This window comes from Pan troglodytes, chromosome 8 (genome assembly GCF_028858775.2).
Source record: "Pan troglodytes isolate AG18354 chromosome 8, NHGRI_mPanTro3-v2.0_pri, whole genome shotgun sequence".
Classification (NCBI taxonomy): domain Eukaryota; kingdom Metazoa; phylum Chordata; class Mammalia; order Primates; family Hominidae; genus Pan; species Pan troglodytes.
In genome coordinates, this window is record NC_072406.2 from 37,943,223 (window position 1) to 37,962,046 (window position 18,824).

At 44.5% G+C, this 18,824-nt stretch overlaps 1 protein-coding gene across 4 annotated transcripts in view; it reads right to left on the reverse strand.

Moving 5' to 3' along the window:
• The window catches only part of PRTFDC1 (phosphoribosyl transferase domain containing 1), a 104,806-nt gene extending 89,286 nt beyond the window's left edge, over positions 1-15,520 (reverse strand). For 2 of the 4 annotated variants that reach the window (XR_010146828.1, XM_507700.8), the window contains exons 1-2: positions 14,330-14,542; positions 4,148-4,254 (exon numbers count right to left, since the gene is read on the reverse strand). Coding sequence is in view for 3 of the 4 variants with exons in the window: in XM_507700.8 (XP_507700.1) it covers positions 4,148-4,254; positions 14,330-14,377 (155 nt within the window). In the remaining variant the exon portion in view is untranslated. Of the gene's footprint in view, positions 1-4,147; positions 4,255-13,352; positions 13,410-14,329; positions 14,543-15,238 lie in introns of those variants that run through there. The other 2 variants (XM_016962789.4, XM_063781505.1) reach the window with 2 other exon arrangements.
• Positions 15,521-18,824: the final 3,304 nt, after the last annotated feature.

Here is an 18,824-nt window from a genome sequence, read left to right on the forward strand (position 1 = left end):
GCCTGCGCGACAGAGCAAGGCTCCTTCTCAAAAAAAAAAAAAAAAAAAAAAAAAGAACATTTGTTTCCAACATGATGAAGTAAGGAGGTGAACATATCCTCTCCAGAAAAGCAACTATAAAACTGGGCAAAACTGCCAAAAACAACCATCTCATCGTGTTGGAAATCAACCAAAGGCATACAACAAACTGAGAAGCATTTAATTCTGAAAACACTGAACACTGGGTGGAAACAGCATGAGTCTGGGGCATTCTTGTGTGGGGATGCTCTTATTACCCCCCAGCCCCCATCCCCAGCTCTGTTGTTCAAACAGGTAGTTCCACCAAGGTGATGCACTGCCAGAGGGAGCTCACCTGATAGGGAACACTGTAAGCTAAAATGGTCACCTTGGTGGCAGGGCTCCACTATCCTGAGGTGCAGTCACCGCTGAGCAGTGCACTGGCAGGCTGGCTGGGGATTTGATAGGAAGTTCCAGGGAAGAGTTTAGACAGTCATAGAACAGGGGCACACAATAAGTTCTTCATGCATCTCAATTGACCAGAGGCTGTACATATGCACAGCAGAGTGAGTTCAAGCAACCCACACATCCCTGGACAATGAAGGGTGTGTACATGTGCAGAGAAGGAACAAGAAAGCTCAGGGGAAAGTAAACGTCGAAAAATTTGAAAATGGTTGGAAATTTGAATCTAATTTCAAGTCCCCACACACCCCCATCAGCAGAGAGTGGAAGACTTACTGGCTTGACGTATTTGAGCACAACTTCTAACCAATTGTAGGCCAAACACTAAGCTATTCAAACACAGGGTGATCCCTAGTAAGTGAGGCTTAAAAATAAAAACAAGAGAAAAATAAACCTCGCAGACATCAGAAGTCACACAGTGAGGTGGGCAGATCTCTTGAGGTCAGGAGTTCAAGATCAGCCTGGCCAACACGGTGAAACCCAATCTCTACTAAAAATACAAAAATTAGCCGGGCTTGGTGGTCTGCGCCTGTAATCCCAGCTACTCAGGAAGCTAAGGCAGGAGAATCACTTGAACCCAGGAGGCGGAGGTTGCAGTAAGCCCAGACTGTGCTATTGCACTCCAGTCTGGGTGACAAGAGCGAAACTCTGACTCAAAAAAAAAAAAAAAAAAAGAATTTCACAGAGCGGAAGACAAAAAAGGAAACAACAACAGCAATGAATAGAAAATAGTTATAAATACGATAGATACTAAACATTATATCAATACTCATTTTAAATATGAATGGTCTAAATATAGCAATTAAAAGACAGACTGTCAGGGTGGATTAAAAAAAGATCTAACTGTATATTGCCTACAATAAACTCACTTTATGGCTTACACCTATAATCCCAGCACTTTGGGAGGCCGAGGCAGGCAGATCCCTTCAGGTCAGGAGATCAAGACCATCCTGGCCAACATGGTGAAACCCCATCTCTACTAAAAATACAAAAAATTAGCCAGGTGTGGTGGTGCATGCTTGTAATCCCAGCTACTTGGGAGGCTGAGGCAGGAGGTTCACTTGAACCCGGGAGTTGGAGGTTGCAGTGAGCCGAGATTGTGCCACTGCACTCCAGCCTGGGTGACAGAGTGAGACTCTATCTCAAAAAAAAAAAAAAAAAAAAAAAGAAAAAGAAACTCACTTTAAATATAAATATAAAAACACAGATAGATTAAAGGGATGGAGTAAGACATGCCATGCTAACATTAATCAAAAGAAAGTTGGAATAGCTATTTTAATTTCAGACAGAGCAGACTTCTGAGTAAGGAATATGCAGGGATAAAGAGCATCATTACCCAATAATAAGGAGGTCGATTATCCAAAGAGACATAACAATTCCTAATATATATGCTCCTAAAAACAAAGTGTCAAAAACCTAATAGAACTGCAAGGAGAAACAGGCAAATGCACAATTTGGAGACTTTAACATCCCCTCTATCAGTAATTGACGGGTCCAACAGTCAGAGAATCAGTAAGCATATAGTTGAACTGAGAAGCACCATCAACTGACTGGATCTAATTAACACATATACATACTTCACCCCACAACAGCAGGATACACATTCTTCTTAAAAGATACCAGTAAGAAAATAGTAAGACAAACCATAGGCTGGGAGTAAATATTTGCAAATCATATATCTGATAAAGGACTATTATCCAAAATATATAAAGAACTCTTACAGTTCAATAAGAAGATGAACAATTGAATTTAAAAATTGGCAAAAGACTTGAAAAGACCTCTCTCCAAAGAAGGCTTATGAATAGCTAACAAGTATACTAATGATTAGGAAAATACAAATTAAAACCACGGTGAGATACCATTAGACAGCCACAAGAATGGCTATAATCAAAGGACAGACAATATTCAATGTTGGCAAGTACGTGGAAAAACTGAAACCTTCATATGCTGCTAGTGGCAATGTAACAAGGTGCAGCCACTTTGGAAAATAATTGGCAGTTTCTTACACTTACCAGAAAACCCAGAATTCCACATTGAGAAATCCATCCAAGAAAAATGAAAAGATATGTCCACACAAAACTTATATGTGAATGTTTATAGAAGCATTTCCACAATAGCCAAAAATGGGACATCCAAATGTACATCAACTGGTCAATCAATAATTAGCTATTGTACGATTTCCTTATGCAAAATGGCCAGAAAAGACAAATTTATAGAGAAAGATGCTGGAAGTGGGAGCAGGGATTGGCTGCAAACAAACTTTTGGGGATGATGGAAATGTAAAACTGGATGGTGCTGATGGTTGCCTGACCATAAAAATTTACTAAAAATCATTTAGTCGTTCACCTGCAATGGGTGAATTTTGTGCAGTAGTATATAAATTAATCTTGTGTGTGTGTGTGTGTGTGTGTGTGTGTGTGTGTGTTTGAGACAAGGTCTCGCTCTGTTCCCCAGGCTAGAGTGCAGGGGTATGATCATGGCTCACTGCAGTCTTGACCTCCCAGACTCAAGTGATCCTCTCGCCTTAGCCTCCCTAGTAGCTGGGACTACAGGCCCGTGCTACTATGCCTGACTAATGTTTTTTATTTTTTTGTAGAGACGGGTTCTCACTACATTGCCCAGGCTGGTCTCAAACTCCTGGCTCAAACAGTCCTCTTGCCTCAGCCTCCCAAAGTGCTGGGATTACAGGAACGAGCCACTGTACCCAGCCCTGTAAATTACATCTTAATTTTTTTTTTTTTTTGAGACAAGATCTCAGTATTTGAGATTAGCCCAGGTTAGTCTCATATTTTTGGGTTCAAGTGATCCCCACACTTCAGCCTCTGGAGTAGCCTGGATTACAGGTGCATGCCATAGCCCCTGGCTTATAAATTTATTTCAAAGGTGAAAATGGACATTCTTGGGCCCCACCCTAGAATATCGATTTGAAATTTCTAGACATAAAGCTTAAGAATATGCATTTTAACAAGTTTACTGGATGATTCTCTTGTACAAAGAAAAGGCTTAGGGTAACCCTACCCCCTACCCAGGAGTCAATCATGTTCTGACTGATTTTAAATTAATTTTAAATTAGAAAATTCAGGTAAGAAATGCAAGAATTTGTTTAAATTAGGAGCTTCCCAAACTGGTGTTAAGGGAAATCTCTTCTGAGAGTTGTAAATAGGTAAACTGAGTACAAAGTCTCCCTTTGCACAAGAAAAAGGTTGCTTTAATTGTTAAAGTCAAGCAGGTTTCTTTTCTGTGTTCTTCTTTTCTTTTGTCTGGAATTTCCATATTTTCAATATGCTAATGTTTGTTTTGATTTGTCAACTGGGAGACAAAAATATGGGAGACACAAAATTTCCAAAGTTTATTTGATCACGGAACTGTCCCCCCTCTGTGAGGGTGGGACTTCTTTGCCACGGAAAAACCATCTTAGGACATTGTTATTTTGAGGCTGTTACTTATAATAGCTTACGTGTGTATATCCTTCTTACCATATTACCATACCACCTGAATAAATGTCCAGGTAAACCATTCAGTTTAAGCATACATTCATTTTATTTCAAATTCACTGCCCTATATAAAAGTTCTCTCTACCACTATAAAAAGCAGCTCAGGAATAGGGTCCTAAAGTATATTGTGGGATTCACACAAGTGTGGGCCGGCCCAGTGCAGGACCAAGATTGACATAGGAAATCACACTCACCTGTCCACAATGATGCCATGAGGGATGAGGACATATTCCAAGTCTCCATAATAGTGCTGTGGGTACGTGAATAAATTCAAGTCATACCCTGGCCAATCGTCCATAATCTGCAAATCAAATTATTTTGGTTATGGTATTTTTTCATCAGAAATTTGTTTAAAACATAACAAAAGAGTATCACTTGAGAGGAGAATTCCCTCAACTTATGAAAAGTTTAGTGGAACAAGGTTATTTGTTTCCACAACCTGATACAAGGCACAGTACTAAAGTGAACAGAGCACTCCATTCCCAACTATTGGCATCATAAAATATTTGTTTTGTTTTGTTTGAGACTTTGAGACAGAGTCTTTCTCTGTCACCCAGGCTGGAGTGCAGTGGGGTGATCTCAGCTCACCGCAACCTCTGCTTCCCAGGTTCAATCAATTCTTCTGCCTCAGCCTCCCGAGGAGCTGGGACTACAGGCATGTGCCACTACGCCCAGATAATTTTTGTATTTTCAGTGGAGACGAGGTTTTGCCATGTTGGCCAGGCTGGTCTTGAACTCCTGGCCTCAAGTGATCCACCTGCCTCAGCTTCCTAAAGTGCTAGGTTTACAGGCATGAGCCACCACGCCTGGCCTATCATACAATAAAAATATAAAGTCAGTGTTTTATAGCTAACCCGATAGCATTATTTGTGAGGGCATATGTGTAATATATAATTTTTCTCCAAATTATATATTTATAATATATAATATATTTAAATATAAATGTATCATAATAAACAACATATTTGTAATTCTAAAATACACGCAGTATCATTATTATATTATACATACTATAACATTTCTATTCATTGTAAGTGCCTCATCTGCCTGGAAAAGATTTCTTATTAAAAGTACGTATCTCCTGGGATCAGAGTAGACCCAAACTTTTGAATGTCTAGTCACTATAGTAAAGACTTTAAAAGGATGTACTATGTTGGACACTTAAACCGTCCTATTAGAAACTGATGGTCCAGAAAATTGGCCTATTCACATAGTGGATGGACTGATAGTAAGTCTCCCTCTCGCTTAGGACTTGATGTGCTAGTTTTACGGTTAGAATAGTAAAGAGGTGGGGGAGAAATGGAAGGTGAAGGTGGAGTTACTTTTACTTTTGGAACATCAAGAAAAGATGTAACAATGAAGTGTTACACACTCAGATCATACTCTAGCTGTATTCCAGTTTCCCATTCTTTTTTTTTTTTTTTTTTCTCTCTGAGACAGGGTCCCGCACTGTCACCCAGGCTGGAGTGCAGTGGTGCGATCTCTGCTCACTGCAACCCTGCCTCCCAGGTTCAACTGATCGTCCAGCCTCAGTCCCCTGAGTAGCTGGGACCACAGGTGTGTGCCACCATGCCCAGCTAATTTTTATGTGTTTTTTGTAGAGATGGGGTTTTGCCAGGTTGCCCAGGCTGGTCTTGAGCTCATGGACTCAAGCCATCCGCCTGCCTTAGCCTCCCAAAGTGCTGGGATTACAGGCGTTAGCCAGCACAACTGGCCTCAGTTTCCCATTCTTTACTCACTCCTGCACACTTTGACTCCTCTGTCCAGCTTTGAGCTTCTGAGGTCTTTCACAATGCAGACCCACCCTAATTTTCCAGCACAACTCCCTACATCTTTGCTTCCTGCCTTCAGAATGGTTTGCAATCAAGTCAGGATTCTTCCCAGCTCTGGGTTTCATTCATTCATTTGCCATGCACCCCTTCATTCTCTCTCCCCCTTTCCTCCTCTACCTCTGTATTCCGAACTCAGAAGCCCAGGTCACACCCCACTTCTTCCTGGAGGCCTTGCTGACTGCCCCCAGCCTCTGATCTTCTTTCCCAAATTCCTGGTGCCCCTTGTAGCTCTCTGTCTTACCCAAGGCTCCCATGCAGGATCCTTGAGAAGTCTCCTGTCCCTTGGAATTGTCACTGACTCCTTTCTTTCATCCCCCTCAGGCAACACAGCAGAAAACTATCTTCAACTCCCTCGAAATTTATCCAGGACCACCTCTCGGCACCTCCACTGCTGTTCCCCCACCCCCAGGCCAGTCCATTGCCACCATGATTTCTCCCAGGACTGTCCCAGGAGCCACTACACTTGCCTCCCTGCTTCCACTTTGCAGCCCCTCCACATGGAAGCGGGCATGCTCCTTTAAAAATGCACATCACAGCCAGGTACAGTGGCTCATGCCTGTAATCCCAGCACTTGAGAGGCTGAGGCGGGAAGACCCCTTGAGGCGAGGAGTTAGAGATCAGCCTGAGCAACACAGCAAGATCCTGTTTCTGCAAAAAATTTAAAAATTAGCCAGGCAAGGTGGTATGTGCCTGTAGTCTGAGCTACTCAGGAGGCCAAGGTAGGAGGATCACTTGAGCCCGGGAGTTCGAGGCTGCAGTGAGCTATGACTGTGCCGCTGCACTCCAGCCTGGGTGACAGAGCAAGACCTTGTCTCTCAAAAAATAAAAATAAAAAACAAAGGACATCCTATCATGGCAGCCTTCTGCTTAGATTTTTTTCAAGGGCTTATCACTTTACTCCAAGTAAAGACCAGAGTCCTCACTGTGGCTCACCAGGGATTACCTTGTCTGACTCATTCCTGGCACTCTTCCTCTTCCCTCTCCTTCAGCAGCTGTTTTCTTTCAAGTCCTCCGATCTGCCAATCACACCCCTGCCTCCTGAGCTTTGCACTGGCGCCTCCTCTTGCCTGCAACACTCTTCCTCCAGATTTCCACATGGCTGTCCTCTACTTCTTTCAAGTCTCCATTCAATGTCACCTCTGCAAAGACGCCTTCCCTGACCTTCATAGCCTGTTTTACCACTGGGTGACGTGTGTGTGCATGGGTGTGTTCTGTCAGAACATGAGCTCCTTCTGGCGGAGACTTTTTCTGATTCATTGTTGAATCCCTCAGTGCCCAGAATGCTGATCTGGAATATGGTAAGTGCTCAAAAATGTTAAATGAATGAATGGATGACACAGTCTCTATCTTCCAGCTACCTGAAAACCTGAACTCCAACCTGAACTCTCAGTTTGTCTCCTTGTGATAAAGAGCACCACTGTTCAAGGTTCTGGAGATTCCAATGTGTCATATCCATTGGCTGACTGATGGCCACATGGTGTATATCATCTATGTTATTTTTTAAGGGACAGAATCTCCCTCTGTTGCCTAGGCTGGAGTGGAGTACCACAATCATAGCTCACTGCAGCCTCGAACTTTTAGGCTCAAGCGATCCTCCCACCTCAGCCTCCCAAGTAGCTGCAGATAAGGAGCGGACAACCACGCTCAGCTTATTTTCTTAATTTTTTTTGCAGAGACGGGGTCTGGCTATGTTGCCCAGGCTGGTCTCAAACTCCTGGCCTGAAGGGATCCTCCCACCTTGGCCTCCCAAAACACTGGGATTATAAGTGTGAGCCATGATGCCTGGTCAATCTGCATATTTGATTTGAAAAGTGTCTCATTTTCTCTCCCTCTACCATCAAACTGGCTGGTGGGACTGCTGGATTTGCACCAAGCTCCTCTGGCTGCCACCCTGAGAACTCTTGTACCTGCTATAAAGTCTAACACTACAGCAGCTGGCCAGAGTCTAGACTACCAGCTGTACATGAGGAGATTCTAGGAGAGCCTCTGGCAGGCCACAGTAAAGACCAGACCAGGAGAACCCTGACTGGCCCCAGGCCCCAGGGGGATCATCCAGGTGTACAGCACTTTCTGGATCGCCTTCCAGACCACATGTACTATCTACCCCACTTTCTGGAGCTCCTCCACCAGTGGCACCATTAACTAGTGGTCTTCTGAATCCTCCAACCACATCAATCCTTTACTGCCCCCGTTCCGGTTGAATCTCAGAGCATACTCTCCACTCCATGTTCAAGAGTTTGGCTCTGACACTTACTACTGTGATGTTAGGGAGATGACTTACCGTCTCTGAGATCCAGTTTCCCCTTGCTTTAAATAAGACACAGTAAAACCTATGGATAGGGTTATTGTAAGGATAATGTACTTAGAATACCTGGAACACTGCATGGTGTATAATACATGATGTTTGATGCATAATGCCAAAAAAAGGAAACAGACTAAAAGTGCCAAAAATGAATGCCAAAAATAGGAAAAAAATGATAAGAAAATCACAAATGAAACAAACCTATAAACTGTAATATGGATCCATAGCCCAGAGGCCGCACAGAGTAGTGTGTTAAGAGCATGGACATGGAAATCTCACACACCTGGGACAAGCCTGCCAGCCATGAGACCTTGGGCATATTAAATTCTCTTAGTGTATTCATCTATGAAATGGAGTTAGTGCCTGCCTCATATGGCTATGGTGAGCATTAAATAAGATAATGAATGTAAGACTCATATCAGTTTCTGGTCTACAGTACTTATGCAATAAATGCTAATCATTTAGATGAACTGAAACATCAATCATTTAACAACAAATTATATGTTTTAATTCATCTAAAGAAGTGCCTCAAACCTATATGCCAGTGTTATTATCTTAGTTAAAACTATACATTTGAGGCCTGGCTCATTGGCTCATGCCTGTAATCCCAACACTTTGGGAGGCTGAAGTGGGAGGATCACTTGAGCCCAAGAGTGTGAGACCAGCCTGGGTAATATAATGAGAACCCATCTCTACAAAAAATTAAAAAAAAAAATTGTTCTGGTGTGATGGCGTGTGCCTGTAGTTTCAGCTACTTGGGAAGCTGAGGCGGGAGGATCGCTTGAGCCTAGGAAGTCAAGGCTGTAGTAAGCCATGATCGCGTCACTGCCCTCCAGCCTGGGCAGCAAAGTGAGATTGTCTCAAGAAAACAAAACAAAAAGTATAAAAGTAGAAGAAATATATTTCTCTAAAACTGTTCTATAATCCAAATTGGCCATTATTTTCAATTAATCTTAAATAGTGAGTTTTTATTGTTGAGATGAAAGTCGATTCAAGATGATGGAAATACTGGTTTATGCTTTGCTAACTTCAATGGTGCATGCAAATCGTGTTGTAAATAAATCAAAACCTGCAGGAATGGAGGTTGCTATGAGCTGTAGATAACTGTTATTCACTTGCTTTTTAAAAAATCAAAACCAGAGTCTGTAGATAGTTTCAGTATCACAGATAATATGCTCTAAGTGTATTCAGTACAATGCTTTCTCTGTTCAAAACAGCAAAACATAGCCAAGCTGGGGGAAGTGACAAACCCATTAACTGAGTCATTTTATGCAACATCCAAATCCCAGAACTAATTCTGATTCTCTTTTTCGCACTGAAGATGCACTGAAAACTTTGTAAGTCATTAAAAATAATTTTTTTTGTGCTTAGACTATTTTTTGCATTATTTTTCTCCCTAAGGGAGAAAACACATACAAGAAGCTAATCTCTGCTCCTCTCCCCTGCTGAGCTCCACAGATTGGCCCTGTTCTCTCCTTCAGGCCATAGCTCTCAACTGTCCTCCACCAGCAAGAGAAAGGGGGTCTCATCCCTTCACTCTAATTCAAAGAATCCCAGACAGGAATTCTGGGATTCCTGTCCTAGCCCTAGAGCCAGGGAGGGAGGTACCTTGGGAAGTGCCCCACCTCACAACCACACATCTTGAAAAGTGGGGACAAGTGGTTTGCTATAAGATTCCCAGGTTCTGCTCACAGAGGAATGAAGGAAGCTCGACAGGCCAACCACCTCCTATCCACATGCCTTCCTCTTCTGTGGTGGATTTGCCCCTCAGAAGGAAAACTCATTACCACCTAGTAGAGCTGTGCTTTCGATGGATTAGTTATCTCTGATATTACCTGATTACTTATCTCTGATACTGCCGTATTTTCACGGGGGGTGACGGGAAGCCAGCCATAACAGAAACACAACAATCATTTCTGATTTCTCTCTTCTCCTGATTCCTACCAAACTCACTTAGGTAAGTACTAATAATGGCTCAGTTGATAATCCTTTGGCAAAACCAAACCAGACAAAAACAAACAAACAAAAACATGTCTAATAACCCGATCCCCAAAAGCCAGGTGGATAGAGAAGATCTTTATCTCTCCCTGAGAAGTAACAAAGAGGTATCAGCCAGGAATCTGGTGACTGTATTAGCTCCAGATCAAGTGACAAGCCAACTCCGAGCAAAATTTCTGACCTTAGGATCTACCTCTCTTATGTGGCAATTAGCATTTGCTACCATTTATTGTTAATGGTATAAATGTCCTACCTCCCCAGTTCAACCAAAAGCCAATTTATAGGCAAGAGCCATCTTAAATCTCTTAATATTCCCTTCTCTTGCACAAACTTTACTTCTCGTTTTATATTTATATAATCTGACTCTACATCCCTTGCCATCTTTATCAACAGATTTCTACCAACTCGGAATTTTCTTCTCTACCTCATTTCTGGACAATTCCTTGGGTGATTTACTCCAATGCCTACCTCAACGATCTTTCCAACGACTTCATCTTATAGCTCCTTCACCAGCCTTAGCTCAAACTACATCCTTAGCTCAAATCACATCTTTATTCCCCATTTAGCAATACATTCACATAGCCAGACCAGTCCTACAGACGGCCCCAACCCTGAAATTCCATCCTGGAATCACAGCTTCCTATGTAGTATAGTGATTGAAAGCTGGTTCAAATCCCGCTTCTGCCATTTGCTACTTATGCGACCTGGGTGATTTACTTAATCTCTCAGTGCCTCAGTTTCCTCTTCTGTAAAATGGGGAGTACACTAGACCTCCCTTACAGATTTGTGCTCAAGAAATGCTTGCTATTATTAGCTGCCCTCTGCCCCTTTTTTGAGATAGGGTCTCACTCTGACACCCAGGCTGGAATGCAGTGCCACGATCATGGCTCACGGCAGCCTTGACTTCCTGGGCTCAGGTGCTTCTCCCACCTCAGCCTCCCCAGTAGCTGGGAATACAGGCATGCACCACCATGCCCGGCTAAGTTTTGTATTTTTTGTAGAGAGAGGGTTGGCTGCCCTGGCTGGTCTCGAACTCCTGGGCTCAAGTGATTCGCTCTCTCGGCCTCCCAAAGTGCTGGGATTACAGGTGTGAGCCACCACTCCCAGCCACCTGCCCCTTTTTAAAACTGGTACTAATTTGATTTTTTGTATCCCATCCTCGAGAGCTTTCTATTCTCCCAGTAAACTCACCCTCTCCAGCTCTCCCTTCCCTCCTGCCTTACACGCCATGAGCTGCCTTCTACCAGCAGCTTCGATTCGCTCTGAAGTTGCCTGCTTATATCCAACTTGAGGTTAATCTAATTACTCCAAGTTCTACTGGAGAAAAGGATGTAAATGTAGGGACTATCTCCATTATACGTGGATTATTTCCCACCTTTGTGGGCTCTCATGCAAGCACCAAGCCCCTTGGCAGCTGGTCCAGTTTATACTCATTTTTTTTGTTTATTTATTTATTTATTTTATTTTTTTTTTAAGAAGCAGTTTCACTCTTGTTGCCTGGAGTGCAATGGTGCAATCTTGGATTGCTGCAACCTCCACCTTCCAGATTCAAGCAATTCTCCTGCTTCTGCCTCCCAAGTAGCTGTGATTACAGGCATGCACTACCATGCCAAGCTAATTTTGTATTTTTAGTAGCAGCAAGGTTTTACGATGTTGGTCAGGATTGTATTGAACTCCTGACCTCAGGTGATCCACCCACCTCGGCCTCCCAAAGTGGTGGGATTACAGGTATGAGCCACCTCACCTGGCCCTCTACTCTCTTTATACCCCTCTCACTACCTCTTTGCATCTTTCAAAAAATTACCTTGCTTCCAAGAGGACCTCTGTTGACACCAATAGACTGGGCTATTTACAGTGTTCTCTCACTTGTTTTTTAGACTTCAACAATTTACCTACTCTATCAGTGCATCTAGATTCACCTTATTCTTTTCTAAAAGTATGTAGTATGTTACGGTAGTACAAGTTGAGTACCCTTATCCAAAATGCTTGGGATCAGATGCGTTTCCAATTTCTGATTTTTTTTCCTTTGGATTTTGGAATATTTGCATTATACTTCCTGGTTGAGCATCCCTAATCTGAAAATCCGAAATCCAAAATGCTCCAGTGAGCATCTCCTTTCAGCATCATGTTGGTGCTCAGAAAGTTTCAGATTTTGGAGCATTTCGGATTTTGGATTTTTGGATTAGGGATGCTCAACTTGTACTATATTTTAACCATTCTACCAATGCAGTGGTTGTTTAAAAGATTCTCCCTACTAATGGCTTTGTAATTGTTAAATACAGTGGCTGTTTTCCATCTTGGTATCCAACTTGCTGTCCCTGTAGCATCTGACACTTCTGATGACCTCTTGACCCCGCCCCTCCTGCTCAACAATGCTGTATTCCCAAGGCACCCACCACGCTGCCTGCCCTCCCACCCTTCAAAGTTCTTTCTCGGTTCCTTCAACCAGCTTCTCCCCCACAGGCAGCCTCTTATATTTGGGACTTTCCAGGCTTCCATCCTTAACAGTTGCTTTAATTGTTTTTTCCATATTCACTGAGCACTCCCGAACATTAAGTATTATTCTTTTTGCTGATGACTTCCAAATCTCTCCAATCACTCTCCCGAATTCCAAATGTGAATTTCAAATTGCCTACAGTGCAGGCCAACCTGTGGGCCTTACAGGCACTGCAAACTCAATTTGTCCAGAATGAACTTAATGATTGCCCTTTTTGCGTTTTAGTCCCCCTCCCATCCATCACACCGCTAGGCTTGCCCCTCCTCCTGGGGCAACTGGAATGGTTTTTGTAAAAGCATAAATCGGATACAATGATTCTTTTGCATTTGGTATGCGGGTCTCTGCCTGCAGTCCACATGGCTACTCCTGTGTACCCTTCAGATCTTGGCTCAAAGGTCACCGCAGAGAGGGTGCCCTGACCACCTGAGCAAAAGCATCACTCCCCCCTTCTCCTCCAATTACCCTCTATCCTGTTACCCTCCTCCTATTGCACATATCTCTATTTGAAATTTTCTCTATTTGTTTACACACTGCTTGCCTATGTCTTCTCTAGAACGCAAGCTCGTGAAGACAAGGCCTTTGTCTTTTGCACCCCAGAGCCTACAGCACCTCCTACAACCCAGCAGGACAATAAACGTGTGGAATGAATAAATCAACTCCTCATCCTTTCAGACGGAAAGGTCCTGCTGTTAAATTAAGCACCGAGCCCCACATTTCAACCTGACCCGTTCTGTCTGAATGTGACACGTTTCCCTCCCCAGCCCACTTACTTTAGTTCAGGCCATTCATATTCATAAACAGATTATCTGTGAATGACAAGCTGATCCCTGGAAAGAGATGGCAAGTTAGCCCCACCCACCATCCTCACCACCATTGAGTTTCACATTGAACCTGACACAAGTTATAACCACCACCTTCTAGGAAAACCACTTCTCAGGGAGCAGGGAGGACGTGGCCACAAGGTCAAGAACGGGTTGGATCCTAGCACACTGAGAGATGGGTACCCTCTGGCTGACACCGTCAGGATTCTCAGGGTTAATGAAGCTCAGTTCTGGGAAACCAGCACCCCACACCCTCCCATCCGGACACACTGCTAGATATTTTACATGCATCCTCCCAATTGGCTCCAGAGCCCAGCTAGCTGTTGCTCCCTTTTACAGACAAGCCATAGGTCACTCAGGAGCCGCCAGCGTGTCCTAGAGCTCCTGCAGAGGCCTCCACTGCCAGAGAGCCCCCAACCTGGGTACCAAAGGCTTCAAATCTCAAGCTCTGTCCACTTGAGCTACTTTATTTCCTAGCTGCCTTCAAAACCCCTCAGTGTCCTTTTTAAAAACAAAACTTGAAGCCCGCCCTGGAGGAGTCAAGAGGAGGCCCAGGAAGAAGGAGGCCTCCAGAGCAGCACGCGGGGGTCTCTGGGGCCCTGCCGGGCTCGCAGAAGCGGCTCCCCGTGGCTCGCGGGGATGGGGACGGCTGGGCGCCGGCGGGACGCTGCAGGAGCGAGCTACCGGCCGGAGGACACGGGGGGACGCTGGGAACTCGGGGTGAAGGGACGGGACTCAGAGTTTCGTCAGATTGGGGGCGGGGAGAGGAAGCCCGGGTCCGAGGCTGGAAGCGATCCCCGCCGGGAGGGAGAACAAAGCGGTGGCCCTCTCTCTTCCCCGACGCATGGCAAGCATTTAATCTACAAGCAGGGTGCCAGGGAGGGAGGGGAGCGGGCCGAGCCCCAAAATAGGGAGTTTGCATTTACCACGACGCCTCGCCCGTAGTCTGGCGCCTCCTCGCTGCTCCCGGCCATGTTTCTCCCGGGGAACGCGGGAAGGGAAGACGGCGCGGGAAGGAGCAGGGAGGGCGAAGGCTGCGTGGGGGATGGGACGTGGGGATGGGGATGGGGATGGGGACGGGGACGGGGACCGGGACGGGGACGGGTCCGCCCCGCCCCGGGCCCGCCGGCGGGAAGCAGCGGCCTGACGCGGATCCATGGCCCCGGCGCTGCGCCCCCTCCCCTGGCTAGGCCGCGGGGGCGCGGGGAGCAGCTGCCAAGCCGCTACCGCTCCCCCTGAGCGCGGGCCCCGGACGCGTCCCTTGCGGCCGCCGCTGTCGCCGCCGCCCCCTGCCGGATGGTCGCGTGCAGCCCCCGGCCCCGCCGCCAGGCCCCGCGGGGACTCCGGAGCAGGAAGCCCGCGGCAGGAAGAGAACGTGTCCCCCAGGCCCCTGATTCCCAGATCCACCGTCCCAGCCCTCGGGCTAACAATCTCCCTGACTCCTCCCTGCCAGATTTCATGCACGCGATTGTCCCAAGCAGAAGCGTGAAAGAGCCTGGGAGCCAGCGTGCTCTTGGAGGATGGGAAGTGTCCTGGATGTGTTTTCAAACCTTGGAGCCGCCACCCACCTCTCTCCACCTCCGCTCATCTCCCTCCACCTCCCCTCACCTCCCTCCACCTCCCCTCACCTCCCTCCATCTTCCTCCACCTTTCTCCACCTTCCCCCACCTCCCTCATCCCAGGGCCTGGAGGTGGAAAGATTACACCCGATTGCTTTTAGGGTGGCCCGGATCTGCAGTGATCAGATCTGGGCTTTGAGGATCCAGCCTTTCGGCCTTTCGTCAACTGCATTCAGGGGAGGAGGGGGAGAGATTTTTACACATTCTCTGCTTTACCAGTTTTGCAAGAACATAAAGTATCGCTCTTTTCTGATTAGAAATCCTTCTTGTATGAGTCTGTTGTTCATTTCAACCCCTCTCACATGCCTATGCTCCGGTTCTTTGTCCACTCCTGTAGGTTCCTGCTTTTTCTGGGTGTGTCTTCATTCCCCAGGTCCCTGACATCTCACCAGCGTCTTCATTCACTCAGCCCAATTCGGGTCGAAGCCCTGAATCCAAGAGAACTTAACACAGTTTTCCTGATGCAGGCGTCTTTTGTTCATCTTCGAATTCTGGCACACAGAGGGGAGAGGAATGCTGATTTTGCCTAGTTTAAAGGGGAAATAGTTATCAATCGGTTAATGACGTTCTAGGTTGGAAAAACATTAGTCATTCAGACTTGGCGCCCTGGTCCTGCTCAGCAGGGCTGGCTCTTCATGTCGTTTCTAAGTGCCAGCGCCTTGGAGGGTGCAGCTCTAGAGATCCCTGAAATCAGGCATCTGCTTGGCAACTGCCTTACAGAAATGGGGGGTGTTGTTTCCCAGCACACGGGTAAACATTTTCTCTTAGTAATTGTCAGAGGGCGTTGTTTTGAGCCATTTTTGTAGTCTGCATCTCACTTCTTTTCCCCAAAGTCAAGCACCATCTTTTATTTTCATTTTCAAAGACCAGGCCCAGGAACCATATTCACAAGCAACACCATTAAAATTTCCAGGAGCAGAAAAGTGCTATCATTAGGATGATGATCAAACTTTAGAGTTCACAAGACTCTCCTGGGGAGCTGGTTAATGCAGCTTCACTGGGTGGGGAAGATCTGTGGAAGAACCTAGAATCCTGTACCTGCTGAGAGACACCAGATGGGTGTGATGTGGGTGGCTCATGACCCATGCTTTAGGGGATTCCACTAGACCATCTTACTGCTTGGATATCAAAACTTAGCCATGAGGCTCAGTGTGGGTGCAGGGCCAGATTGGGGGGTACCAGGAACTTCAAAATATGTCACAGGAGTAGTTGCCATACAGAAGTCAAAAACATCAACTTTGGTTCCAGCCTAGACACTGTGGAAGATGTAAGGGAAATCGTAGATAAATCTTCTTCCCTTAGAAAGGTTATTAGTTTAAACGTAAAATCCAACAAGTTCACAGTGAAAAATGTAACTTGCTTGAAAGACAACAGGAATCTTATGAATGTGTGCTCAAGAACATCCTACATAGACTTATATAGGTCATCCTATAAAGGGCACAGAATGATGAGTAAGTAGTTTTTAAAAATCTAATTCATTTTCTTTATTATCTTTGTATATTTTGATAATATTTTGTGCGGTCTGATTACACTTCGATACTTTGCAGAGCATTAACATAATACAAAATAATACTGGATAACCCAAATAGTATTTGCAAAGACCGGTATCCAGAAATAACAGCTCATCTGTCCAAGGCTTTATTCTTAATCTTGCATTATGAGGATTTAGAGGCAAAAATTCTTTTTAAACCTCAAATTTCTGTTACATGTTGTATTAGTCTGTTCTTATATTGGTATAAAGAACTACCTGAGACCTGGATAATTTATGAAGAAAAGAGGTTTAATTGACTCACAGTTCTGCAGGCTGTACAGAAAGCAAGGCTGGGAGGCCTCAGGAAATTTACAATCATGGCAGAAGGCAAAGGGGAAGCAAGCACGTCTTACCATGGCAGAGCAGGAGAGAGAGAGAGCAAGGGTGTAGTGCCACATACTTTTAAACCATCAGATCTTGTGAGAACTCACTCACTGTAACGAGAACAATATGGGAGAAATCCACCCCCATGAGCCAATCACCTCCCACCAGATCCCTCCCCCAACACTGGGAATTACAATTCAACATGAGATTTGGGTGGGGACACAGAGCCAAACCATATCACATGTCTAGTGGAATAGCTTTGGACTAGGACCTCTATTTTTCTGTAACAATCCATGTTACTTTAGCCAATGAGTCTAAGCCAATTATATCAGTGTAATATACATCAATTTTCTCATCCATAAAATGGAGCCACCCATTTATTCTCTACTGCATATGATGATGAGATGAATGTGAGATAACATGCAAGAGAATTCTTTGCAAAATGCTATAAAACTGTAAGATATTATTAACCTGACATGCTGTAAAAATGTATGACCAAATGTTTGTAAAATTATTCCATGTGAAAATGACAAGGAATTGTCTTTTAAGGTTGATGGGGCTAGGCACCATGGCTCACATCTGTAATACCAGCATTTCGGGAGGCCAAAGCAGGAGGCTCACTTGAGGCCAGGAATTCAAGACCAAACCTGGGTAACACAGTAAGACCACACCACTATAAAAAATTAAAAACTTAGCCAGGTGTGGTAGCGTGGCACCTGTAGACCTAGCTACTGGGGAGGCTGAGCTGGAAAGATTGCTTGAGGCCAGAAGTTTGAGGCTGCATTGAGTCATAATTGCACCACTGCACTCCAGCCTGGGTGACAGAGCAAGACCCTGTCCCTACAAACAAATAATAATAATAATAATAATAAAAGATTGACGTAAGGTGACCAATCAGGGATAGTTATAGTCTAGGGATAATCTAGAGCTGGTATGAGAATGAATACAGAAAAATGATAAAATTATTAAAATAATGAGATTTTTCATAAAAAGGGATATTTTAGCTCAGACTGTCCATTTCCTTTTCTTTTTTTTTTCCTTTCCAACTTTTATTTTAGGTTTGGGGGTACACACGCAGGTTTGTTTGGGAAAATTGCATGTCGCAGGGGTTAGGTGTACAGATTATTTCATCACCCAGGTAATAACCATAGCACCTGATACATAGTTTTTTGATCCTCACCCTCCTCCCACCCTCCACCCTCAAGTAGGCCCTGGTCAGACTGTCCATTTTCTAATATACCTTTGAAAGAGCTATAAGAATAAAGATGTGCATCTTTGCAAAGTTAATAACCAGTCAATATACTTGTATTTTTCTATCATTCTCTTTATTACATTTTAGCAGTAGTTTCTCTGCATTTTATTTTATTTTTTTTGGTGTTTATATTGTGTTTACTTACTTTTTTTTTTAGTTTTATTTTTAACTGACACATAATAGTTATACATATTATCTATGGGGTACAGTGTGATATTCCACTACATGTATACATTGCATAATGATCAACTCAGGGTAATTAGCATACTCATCATCTCAAGCATTTTTCTTTTCTTTGTGGTGAGAACATTCAAAATTGTCTCTTCTAGCTGATTTGAAATATACAACACATTATTGTTAAATATATCACTCTGCTGTGCCATACAGCAGGTGTCCCCAACTACCGGGCTGCAAACTGGTACCAGCCTGTGGCCTGTTAGGAACTAAGCTGCACTGTAGGAGGTGAGTGTCAGCGAGCATTCCCACCTGAGCTCTGCCCCTGTCAGATCAGCAGCCGCATTTGATTCTCATAGGAGCACAAACCCTATGGTGAACCGTACATGGGAGGGATCTAGGTTGCATGCTCCTTCTGTGAACCTAACTAATGCCGGATGATCTGAGATGGAACAGTTTCATCCTGAAACCATCCCCCCTCAAAATCCGTGGAAAAATTGTCTTGCACAAAACAGGTCTTT